The sequence below is a fragment of the Staurois parvus genome, unplaced genomic scaffold (assembly GCF_062004578.1).
Source record: "Staurois parvus isolate SC_StPar_1 unplaced genomic scaffold, SC_StPar_1.0 ptg000251l, whole genome shotgun sequence".
NCBI lineage: Eukaryota > Metazoa > Chordata > Amphibia > Anura > Ranidae > Staurois > Staurois parvus.
This window is the reverse complement of record NW_028318047.1, coordinates 6867151-6879653: the sequence shown is the minus strand read 5'-3', so window position 1 is coordinate 6879653 and position 12503 is coordinate 6867151. Positions and strand designations below refer to the sequence as shown.

Here is a 12503-nt window from a genome sequence, read left to right as displayed (position 1 = left end):
ATAAGCTTTATTATTGACATAGCATTGGTTATCTATGTAGCTTCCCCCCAACAGATAATCCAATTCTGACTGGTGTCAGCTCACAGGCTTCAGCTTGTATAAGGGCAGTGTGAACATTATGCTTTGACAAAACACTTGCAGAGCTTGCAGCAAGCTTTGTTGACTCTTTTAACCTCCCTGGCGGTATTCCCGAGTGTAGCTCGGGGTAGAGTTTCAGTACCAAAAGCGGTAACCCCGAGCTACACTCGGGCTTACCATGCAGCGTTGCACAGGGATTCACTGCAGCGCTTACCTTGTCCTTTGCTCCCGCGATGTGTTTCCCTGCATCATCCCCGGCCATCTCCTCGCTTCTCGGCCTTTTGGCTAAGATCAAGTGTAGTATCTGTTCTTATCAGTGTCCAGTGGGGGTGCTCCCGACCATTCTAGCTTTGCGGGGATGGTTGTTGTATAGTACCCTCACTGGAATGATGGGGGTCTGGATGGCTATTACGGGGAGGACAGAAACCGGGGAGCGCCATGATTCGTTCTGGGGCCTCGGGAGTAATTCTCCTTTGGAACGTCTGAAGGACCCAGTTACCTCCTGATTTGGATGGTCTACCTTGGTCTGGCCAGGGGCTGGGAAGGCAGAGAGTCCGCAAACTAGGTGCCCCCTGAGTAGTCGCCTCAGGGGTGCTCTGAGTAGCACTTGGGTGTGGGACCCCACGTTGCGAATGAGCACATGGTCACCGAGTTTAAACACTTTTTGCACTGCGCCTCTAGGACCGGGCCTTTTGGTCAAGTTCTGGGCAATTTTTTTGCTACAGGCCTCAGGGTCTGGTCAGTGCACAATTTGGGCACGACACTTTTTATTATTTTTATAGATTTATTTATTTATTTATTTTTCCTCACCCCACGTTTGTCACCTTTTACTTTTGTGTGTGTTTTTTTTTCACAGGATGGAGGGTGTGGGTCCTCGGGCCTGCCCTGAAGTCTAGGGGGAGGATGTGTGGCCATACGGTTCCTTCCTCCCCTGTCCCTAGGGGGTTTTCTCTTCGGGAGAACCCCCTGGCCTAGTACTGGATGTCCGGCTTCGGCTGAACATAAGGAACGGTGGTCCACCAGGCCTTTTGGCCAGGAGGACCAAATGGGAACCTTGTCCCTGTCAGGAGCTTCGTGCCCCGGGGGATCAGGGTAACGGTCCAACCCCTTCGGGGGTAGGACAAAAGCACACCCTTAAGTGCACTTTTTGTGTGCTGTTTTGCACTTGCACTTTTTTGTGAACACTTACGGGTTTTTTCGTTATAGTTGCACGTTTGCGGACTTAAAAAAAAAAATCCCCGGCCATCTCCTCCGGCCGATGCTGGCATCCGGCTTCTGTGTTCCGGTCCCTGTGACGTCGGGACGTACGGGCGCCGGAACCGGCGGCAAATTTGAAAATTTTAAAAAATGTCATTTTTTTCAAAACGAATATGACATAGTAAAACATTGCTGTTTCAAAGCATTTCACATACATTTTGTCACTACTGCTTTGTCCTGTGCCCTGCCTGCATTTTGACTGTTCTTTCTGCCTGGAAACTTAGAAAAGTCCATGGCATCCAAAAAGTGTCCCTTTATGTCAAAAGTGGTTTTAGACCAGCTAGAGAACAGCGATAGTAAATCAGAACCACTTGCAGAATTGAGTGATAATAATTCGTGGGGGAAATTCGTCATCAGGCACTGAAAACGATTCTGCGACTTTGTGATGTGCGAACTTGGCGCTATATTTCAAATTTCAGTGCTTTTGGTTTGATTATATTATTGAATTAAATTTATTATTATTATTATATTATTATTTTTTATGATTATTTATTCAATTTTAATTTATGATTTAGTGTTTCAAGTTTTCTCATACCCGGGATGTTTACTAGACTCTTGTTCGGACAGATTTCAGTGAGTTATTCCTAAAAATTACAGGCCTACAATAAAACTACATATTTCAATGCAAAATAATGGTACCGCTTTCAGCACCAAAAATCTGAAATAATCATACTGCTAGGGAGCTTAAAGTAACGTTGAGCTCCATTTTGTAAATATGGAACACAGATCCTAATGAGAGTGTTGATTGCCCCTTTAAACAAGATGCTAGCAGACTTCAGCACTTCTTGAAGTTTGTTGAAAGCTTGCCAAAGCCTGCTAGTAGGTTGTTCAAAGTGGCAATCAACACTCCCATTAGGATCTGTATTCAACATTTACAATCTGGAGCTAAACAGTACAAAAATACGTGGAAGGCAGATTCTTTGCGGAAGCATCTGTAGTGCACACTATTAAAAATACAGAAAATGCAGTTTGTCTTTAGAGAATTTATGTTTTCTGTCTTGCTTTTGAAGACATGGTGGAAATGATGCTTATGCAGAATGCCCAGATGCACCAGATCATTATGCAGAACATGATGCTGAAAGCACTGCCGCCTATGGCAATGTCCCAACCTGCCGGAAATGTACCACCTGCTGCATCTCAGTCCCACCAGGTAATGTTCTCAGTTGTTTATCATTCAGTTTATTTTACATAATTCCTGCTTACATCACTCTTGTACTCTGGTGGCAAAGACTACTCTAAATATGACGGTTCTTCAATAAGTTTCCGCATTTTTTAAAACTCTATTATATATATAAATATATATTCCATTAAAAACTTTGTGTAAGCCAAGTTTTTTTTTTTTACATTTTGGATAGAGAAGAACAGGGTTAGAACTCCTGTCTGGTTCTTACTGCTATCCAGAGCCTCCATTAGAGATATTTACCCTCACTTCCTGTCTTGCTGACAATGGTTTTACCAAAAGGTAAGAAAGAATCAACAAGGAAAGCGAGAAAAATAAATGACAAGCATTTTTATTTCTGTCTCTGTTGATGTTGGAAAACTCCTGTCAATTCCTGTCTGGTAAAATGTCACCAGGACAGGAAATCTCTTTAATGCAATCTCGGATAGTGGTAAAAAGAGACAAGTGTTCTAAGTTTTCCCCATTTTATCTAAAAGTAAAAAAAAGTTTTTGGCTTCACATACATGAGCCCCATCTCGATCCAGCGATGTACATAAGAGCGGGGGTCACAGGAGCAAGCCTGCTGCAGTGCCCCCATAGCAAGAGGCTTGCTATTGGGGGCACTCAGCAGGGGGGAGGAGCCAGGTCCGCCGGTGGGGACAGTCCCGATATAAGTCGCTGATCGCCGCCATTACTAGTAAAAGAAAAACAAAAAAAACAATTCTAGTATCTATACCGCCATTTGTAAACGCTATAACTTTCACATAAACCAATTAATTTACATGTATTGGAATTTTTTTTAGCAGACATGTAGCAGAATACCTTTTAGCCTAAATTTATGATGAAATTTGATTTTTTACATTTTTTTACTGGACATATTTAATAGTAGAAAGTCAAAAATATTGTTTTTTTTCTTAAAAGTTGTAGGTTTTTTTTATAGTGTAAAAACATAAAAAAAGCAGAGGCGATCAAATACTACAGAAAGAAACCTCTATTCGTGGAAAAAAAAGGACGTAAATTTCATTTGGGTGCAGCATTGCATGACCGCGCACTTGTCAGTTAAAGTAACACAGCGCCGAATTACAAGAAATGGCCTGGTCAGGAAGGGGGGAGGTTAAATCCTCTGGAGGACAAGTGGTTAAATGGGCATGGGAGTAGGTTTAGGTTTAGTTAGTGTTTGACTGGAATTCCATTTTAAATTTAAATTTCATGTAGCGCTTACTCCCGTAGGAGACGCTGGAAATCTGCCCAGGTTCTTTCACAGTGGGTTGCCCCGCAGCCAAGCATATGAACACAGTCACTCTTTTCCTCAATAACCAGTCTAGGGGTGTTGTTTTTGTTGTTTTTAGTTTCGGAGAACTTGGGTAGGGTTGAGGGATTTGAGTGAGATACTCCAAAAACAGAAACTATGTACAACTTGGGGACAGTGAATTCCGTTTTGTAAGGCTGAAGCATATAGCAACTGTGGACTTGGCTTGTAGTAAAACTGTGAAAAGCACACAGGCTTCTTTCTTTAGAGCAACAAGAGCAGAGTCCCAGAGAACTGATTAACCCTTAGACACCGAGTGAACATAAATATGCGGCCTCTTGGCGTCTGGGCCTTGATGCCGAGCAGGCGCATATTTGCGTACCATTTGAAAATACATATGTGCTGAGAGCGTGTGCCCTGCGCGCTCCCAGCACATATGTCCATGACTTGCGATTGGGACTGTTTCCGATTATGTGACTGCCGTGACCGTGAATCATGGCAGTCACATGACCCTAAAACCCCCGCCCCGCCTCCGCTTCTGAAACTCTTAAAGGGCCAGGAGGCACCGGTGCAAAGGGGTTAAGCTAAGCTCTTCAGGAATATATAGTTACCCAGCATACCATCAGGGCCCAGCTCCCTGGGATTGGCCAGGACTGTATAAATATTTATAATGTCGTCTGTATAAATCCACAACTATTATCCAGAAAGTTCTCACAGCTTTCTGAAAAGCAGAGGGAGCTATCAGACTGGCAGCAGGGAAGAACACTGAACAGATTTAGCATCAATTGCAGGCACATTGTATACAGTGAGGCAAGCTAAATTTACCTAACCAATAATTACACACAGCTCCACTGAACACAGCCAGCACTAAATCGAACTAATCCTGCACCTATCTAGGATGGTGCTACATCCACTTTAGCCATCTGAAATATGTGCATTTCCTGAAGAAAATGCTGTACCTGGGAACTCAAAATAACATTTCTTCCAGGAAAGGGTAAATACCTGTAGCACCCTCCTAGTTAGGTGCTAGGATAGGTAAATTTAGTTCCCATTGCATTCAGTGGACCTGTAAATTGTTTGGGCTGTAGTATAGGTGCGAGTGTAAGTAAACTTAGTTCTAGCTCATTGTAACCTTAGTCTTCTCAGGACTGAGATAGAGCTCTGCAGTCACTTTTGTAGCAACCGTTTTCTTATTCTGGGTCACAATCCTGCACAATGTCCTTTTGTCTTTTTCGGTCAGTTGACCATGTCGGTTGCGCTTATGCTTATCAGACTTATTTGTACCTAGTAACATGGCAAATAAATTGACAACTTCAGTCGCAGAAGCACCAGCTAAGCGGGTACCAACAATTTGCCCTCTTTGAAGCGTAGTAAGCTCTTACATGACTTCATATTGCTAGCATGCTGTAAATGAAAATGAGGCTTCCTACCTGCTAGCTAGGTGTCTCATCACACAGCAGAAGCAAAAGAATTTTACATCACTTCCGCTTTCAATGTGAAACACGTCATCACTTTCATGCCAGCAAATCATGTAGTGTTTCCATTATTTGTCTAACCCCTGTACCTTTTTGAGTTTAAATCTATAGTGTCCTCAAAAAAACAATGTTCAGTCAATCTAAAATTTCCTGATGCCTGTTTGCACCTTGCATTCTATCTGGAGAAGAGAGTCATCCCATCTTCTCACCCGTGAAACATTTCACTAATTGAAACACAGTTAATGCATATTTAAACCATAAAACAAATATTTACTATATTGCAGCTTAGCGGTCCTTAGATACTCTATGGTTGTTGCATTGTTTTCTTTTTTTAAGCTTTTATTGGTGATTCTGCCAGTAGAACATGTCCTTTCCTAGGGTCACAAAACACCCTCACTGTACTATACCAGGGCAACAGAAACAGGACAGGACTACAGAAACTTTCTCCTTTCCTTTCCTCCATATAAAGATCAGCGGGGTTTGCAGTCCTCATAGATAATTGGAAATGTAACAGATAAGAATGCAGTACAGGTAGAGAGCAGAGGAAGTTATCGGCTGACAATATTTCTGGCTAGATCGACAGGTACTGTTTTCCACATATCAAGCAGATATCAAGCAAAACACTTTATGGTATACGGTATTAAACAGACCAAATAAAATACATTTGTGTCTTGGTTTCCATACTCTAATCTGTATTGATTCAGTTAGGGCCCTTTCACACTGTTGCACTTAAAAACCCGGGTATGCGCCTTTGAACGAGTTTTCATTAAAATTGTGTTTTTGGTGCATCTTCTGCTTTCCTGACTCCCAGCATGCACCTGTGAAACTTTGACAAGTGACTAAAAAAACTCACCAACAATGCATCTTGGGTGTGGTTTTCATGTGTTTTTGATGCATTCCCATTGAATTATATTGGAAGAGGTGTTTTGGTGTGATTTTGAAAAGTGCAGCATGCAGGACTTTTCTAAATGCAATGCAAACACAGCGCACTGATGTGAAAAGTTACAATGGATTTAAAGGGTAATAACTTTCATGTGTATTTATCGCACTGGAAAGGAAAGTTTTAGTGCAGCAAAAGCACACCAGTGTGAAAAAGCCCTTATAAAGTGACTTCTTATATGCTTTCTATTTTACTTTGACTCTAAAAGCCCATTGTATGTTTTCATTTTAGGATGCTAATTATGTCAACCCTGTAGTGCTTAGAGCGGAGAAGGTTCGTCCCACCTCAGTACATCATCATCACCACTATACACCTCCTGGCCTTCCTGCAGCTCCACCAACACTACAGCCACCAATTGGCTATCCAATGTGGTCTCAGATGATGCCTTCAAACACCATTGGGCAAATGGGTGGAGTTCCTCATGCAGTGCATCATGTTACTGGCCCAACTACGACACTACCAGCAATGAACATGTAAGTTATCTACACAAAACAAACATTCAGCTGTACCAGGAGCAAGTTCAATGAAATGCGTAAAATAGCTAACTTAAGTTAAAGTCACCCATCTCATATTAATGCCACCTAGTATTTAGTTTTCTCAAGTGCCTCATATATCCGCTCACAACATTTCCTTTTTCAAGTGTAGGAATGGATGGAATCACTCCCAGAGTGCCGAGCATACTATAAGACCCTAAGGTGGATAAGGTCAGTGTTAGAAAGGAAGTAAATCATCTTTAGATCTTCTAATTAAAATGAACACCTCTCAGATGATTCAGATCTAGGTCCTCTCTTATAGATCATAATGATAAAGGCTAATGTATGATACAGATACCTGGATTTCAGTATATGTTATTTTATATATTTTCAAATTATATGTATTTTTAGGTATTTCCCAATCCAGTTATCTAGCATGTTTTGCTAGATCTGAATAAAACCTATAATAAAAAACACTTGCTTTCAATATCAGTTGCATGCATCTTTTCTGAGTGTCTTTACAGATACAATCAGGTTAGAGTGTTTCCAGCAGCTCTTTTGTATCACATATGAACAGTCTACATACGTGTACAGTGTACAGAAAACCAATGACAAGTTGCAAAAACTGATCTAAAAAGATATGGCAAAATTGATAAACATAAATCTATCTCTCCTTCCTTTTTCTGTAGGGGTCTCCCAAAGCCATGTCCTCAGACTCTTCCTATTCTCTACCTACAGTACACCTCTTTATTTATTTCAGGTACTTATATAGTGCCATCAATTTACACAGCACTTTACATATATGTTGTACATTCACATCAGTCCCTAACCCTCAAGGGGCATACCATCTAAGGTCCTTAACTCACATTCATACATACACATACTAGGGCCAATTTGGACAGGAATCAATTCACCTACTAGAACATCTTTGGAGTGTGGGAGGAAACTGGAGTACCTGGAAGAAACCCATGCAAGCACATGGAGAACATGCAAACTCCATGTAGGAGGTGCCATGGTTGGGAATTGAACCCATGACCCATTTACTGCAAGGCAGACATGTTAACCACTAAGCCACTGTGCTGCACCTCTTCCTTGGTTTGGGTGGTAGCCTACCATTTTATTTATTTATTTCAGGTACTTATATATCGCTGTCTTTTTACATATATATTGTTCCTTTGACATCAGTCCCTAACCCTCAAGGGGTGTACAATCTAAGGTCCCTAACTCACATTCATATATACACATAGTAGGGCCAATTTAGACAGGATCCAACCTACCAGCATGTCTTTGGAGTGTGGGAGGAAACTGGTGTACCTGGAGGAAACCCACACAGGCACAGGGAGAACATGCAAACTCCAGGCAGGAGGTGCCATGGCTGGGATTCGAACCAACGATCCTAGTGTTACCAGGCGGGAGTGCTACCCATTTAGCCACTGTGCTGCCATATGGTTTCCTATTTCTCTGTGCTAATGATACCCAAATTTATCTTTCTGTTCCTTAGCACACCCCTTCGGCCTCCTCATGCACCACTAATTCACTAACTGACATATCAGTATGAATGTCACGCTTTCTCAAACTCAGTCTTTTTACAACTGAACTCATTTCCTCCCTCATGCGTCTCCTTTTTCATTACCCCTTCACGCTGAGCATACGCAAACAAGCAGCTCCGCTGGACTGGGCTTTTTTCCGTGGGGCCGCTAATTTACGTACCTGTCTTTGTGCTGGGAGCGCACCGTACAGCGCATTCCTAGCAAAGAGACCGGGGTCTCACTGAAAGCCCTGGGTCCCGTTCTAATGATCGGGACTCGGAACTCCTGATTCCGTGTCACCTGATTGCTGTGATGCCTCTGATTAGCTATCACAGTGATCATTCATTGTGAAGCCTGCCCCCGTATTTTTTCTCTCTGAATGGAGGAGAGAGTTACATTGTATCTCTATCTGTCCTTTCAGAGAGAAAAACACAAGTGTGTGTAAAAATAAATATATAAAACTAAAAATAATTAAAAAAAAAAAAGACTAGATCAAGATTTGGTCTAGTTCAGTGCCAGGGTTAGTGTTTGGGTCAAGGTCAGGGTCAAGGGTCAGCGGCAGATTTTTTTTTTGGTCAGGATTTTTTTCGTTAATTTTTAAATTAGTATCAGTGCCAGTTAGTGGCAGGATGAAAAAAAAGCAAAATGTGCAGTTTCTGGGCCGTACTACGGTTACAACCAACAACTGGCATATGCATATTTTATATTGTTGCAATCGTCAGGAGCAGGAGAAATTATTTTGAGTTGTTCTTTGGTGGTAGGTTATGGTAGTAGCAAGAAATATACAGCTAAATTTAAACAAATATATATTTTGGGCCAGTTTTCCTTCGATAATAAAAAAAAATCAGGAGATATCCATTACCATTTACCACCAAATGAAAGCCCAATTTGTCCTGAAAAAAAAAAGGTATAATCCATCTGGATGCACAAAGTAGTTGTGATAATATGTACAGTTTTGCTAACACATGTCAAAGTTGCAAAATTGTGCTTAGGCATTAAGATTCATGTAAGAAAGTGCAGCGCTGAAATAAATAAATAAATAAATTGCGGAATGCAACACATAAAAGTGCAAAAAACATTAGTAAATGTGAAATCTAAAAATCAAACAATATGGTAAAGTGCATCATGAATGTAATGAGCTGAGTGAAACAGTAAAGTGCATCAAGTAAAAGCATGAAAATATCAGCTAAACAGCTCAAAGAGCAAATGCCAAACAATAAAGTGCATCACGGGCAGAATCTAAATACAATAATGTCCGTGGTGATCCGTGAAGTAAAGTGCAGTAGTAAATGATGTTACAATAAACATATAAAATCTGAGATATATAAATAGGATAAAACTCTACATCAGTGTCTGTGGTTAAACGTGCTATTTATACAGTCAAATATCCAGAAATGGAAGCAATTGTCTGTGAAACCATAAGGCGCAGTATAATTAAGGTGTAGAGGGCAAATGTGCTGATGATCACACAAAAGAATCCACCACCTCTCTCGGATGTACACTCACCAAATGAAAACTGGTAACAGGCAATCAAGCATTAAACATCTGAGAATGGAAGATGGCCAAAGGGTTAAACTGGACCAAATTCGTCCTGGGCACTCAGATTGGAAGTCAGCCCTTGTCCTAGAGGGAATGGCTCACCACGGGAGCCAATAAGGTTGCACATAGTGTAGTATTTATTAGAACATTAAAAAGTATCCACGTGGAGACAGAAATCAAAAGGCATAAAAAGTGTACCAAGATGGCCACCGCTCCAACCATCGGCATCGGTGGCGTGACGTCAGCAAATGGCGGCTCCACCCAACGCGTACCCCTGAGGACATGCATGCGCACAAAATGCGTTGGGTGGACCCACCATTTGCTGACGTCCATTCTCAGATGTTTAATGCTTGATTGCCTGTTACCACTTTTCTTCTGGTGAGTGTACATCCGAGAGAGGTGGTGGATTCTTTTGTGTGATCATCAGCACATTTCCACTCTACACCTTAATTATACTGCGCCTTATGGTTTCACAGACAATTGCTTCCATTTCTGGATATTTGACTATATAAATAGCACGTTTAACCACAGACACTGATGTAGAGTTTTATCCTATTTATATATCTCAGATTTTATATGTTTATTGTAACATCATTTACTACTGCACTTTACTTCACGGATCACCACGGACATTATTGTATTTAGATTCTGCCCGTGATATACTTTATTGTTTGGCATTTGTTTTTTGAGCTGTTTAGCTGATATTTTCATGCTTTTACTTGATGCGCTTTACTGTTTCACTCAGCTCCTTACATTCATGATGCACTTTACCATATTGTTTGATTTTTAGATTTTGCATTTACTAATGTTTTTGCACTTTTATGTGTTTCACTCTATCATCCGCAATATATATATATATTTTTATAATCAGTAAAGTGTTGGGATTAAGGTTAACACCTCATCCCTTTAAACCCGAACACATATTAATTACACAGGTTCTGTGGCTGAATAAGGTGGTAATTAAAATTGCTTAGTGCCTTATCTGCATTAAATTAGCCCCAGAACCTGTGTAATTAATATGTGTTTGGTTTTAAAGGGATGAGGTGACAACCCTAGTTGGGATACCTAATATGCCCACAGTTGGTCCATGTCAGAAATGAGAATGAAATCCATGGAACCTTCACAATCCAGTTAATAATGGCATCGGCCATATTTTTATCCCAACAGATTCCAGTAGCAATGTTTTGCATTAAAGGGGACACTCTCTTTTGAATCATAAGTCAGTTGATAACAATGGTTTCCAATATCTTTGCTGGCATCACATGATTTATTTGTATTTAATATTACATATATTTATAGAGGTCCACTGCTTAAACAAAAAATACATAAATTATTGGAAATCTGTTATTATCATTGCAGATATATCCCATAAGTAGCAGGAAAACATTACTATGCATAGTGTCCAAAACTAAAACAACTGAAGATGTACGTATTCATACAAAATGGCTGCAACGTGACACACTGAAATCCCAGGATGATTGCCACCAGACTTTATACTCAGGAGATCCTTCCAACTATGTACGGGTAGACTGTGGGCTTGACTTACCAATGTGCGAAGCAAGGTGAATTCCACTGAAAAGGAGTGAACAAGTGAACATCCATCATGTTCAAAGAAATTAAATAAAATAGAGCATCTCTTGCCTATGACTGGATGTTGCGATGTGTACACAGGTTATCCTTCAGCTTGCTTCATACCTCACTAAATTAGGCCCTGTGATCTTTCATAGCTCTTAACTCATACTACAGGATAAAGCTTTGTAACGTGAAATTCAATTTGTATTATTTGTATTTGTTATTGTTATAAAATTCTAATTCTGTACAAAGATTCTTAAGCATTTTGTCTTACAAAATACTGTGTGTATTAAACAAATAAAAAAGATGTTTGAAAAGCAACTTTGATATTTGTGTGGGGCAGTTTGTTTCCATGTTCTGCAGAGGCTGTACTGGAGCATATCAGATGAAAGAAAATGTTTAGGTAGCTGAGAAGTATGTGATGTAAATAAGACTGGTGTTTCAGAGATGAACGCACCATGACAAGATATAGATTTCATAATTTCCTAATTATTTGGTTCTCCCACCATGAGATAACTTAGCTCATGTGTCCAGCCCTGCCCTCTACAGATACCATTACCTTTAACCTCCCTAGCGGTATGATTATGTCAGTATTTCTGTGCTCAAAGCGGTACTTTTTTTTGCATGGAAATATGTCGTTTTTTTATTGTAGGCCTGTAATTCTTAGGAATAACTCACTGAAATCTGTCCAAACAAGAGTCTAGTAAATATCCCGGGTATGATAAAATTTGAAACACAAATTCATAAATTATAATTTAATAAATCATCATAAAAATAATAATATAATAATAAATTTAATTCAATAATGTAATCAAACCAAAAACACTGAAATTTGAAATATAGCGCCAAGTTCGCACATCACTGATCTTAGTTGCAAAATCGTTTTCAGTGTCTGATGACGAATTTCCCCACGAATCATTATCAATCAATTCTGCAAGTAGTTCTAATTTACTATCGCTGTTCTTTAGCTGGTCTTTTGACCTAAAGGGACGCTTTTTGGATGCCATGGATGTTTCTCAGTTTCCAAGCAGAAAGAACAGTAAAAATGCAGGCAGGGCACAGGACAAAGCACTAGGGACAAAATGTATGTGAAATGGTTTGATACAGTAATGTTTTACTATGTGATTTTAGTGTATTAGTGAATGTCACTTTTTAAAATGTTTACATTTCCCGCCGGTTACTTCCCCGTACGTCCTGACGTCGCAGGGAACGGAACCCGGAAGACGGATGCC

General features: G+C 40.3%; 1 protein-coding gene and 1 pseudogene across 3 annotated transcripts in view; both read left to right on the top strand.

Annotated features, from left to right (window-relative positions):
* CUNH21orf58 (chromosome unknown C21orf58 homolog) overlaps positions 1–11592 on the top strand; it is a 37854-nt gene extending 26262 nt beyond the window's left edge. Inside the window, exons 8-11 of one of the 3 annotated variants that reach the window (XM_089680878.1) lie at positions 2346–2485; positions 6390–6631; positions 6804–6862; positions 11059–11592. In XM_089680878.1, coding sequence (XP_089537004.1) covers positions 2346–2485; positions 6390–6631; positions 6804–6852 — 431 coding nt within the window. In that variant the 3' untranslated portion in view covers positions 6853–6862; positions 11059–11592. Of the gene's footprint in view, positions 1–2345; positions 2486–6389; positions 6632–6798; positions 6863–11058 lie in introns of all 3 variants that reach the window. The other 2 variants (XM_089680879.1, XM_089680880.1) reach the window with 2 other exon arrangements.
* Positions 344–459, top strand: LOC149459661 (U2 spliceosomal RNA; annotated as a pseudogene).
* Positions 11593–12503: the final 911 nt, after the last annotated feature.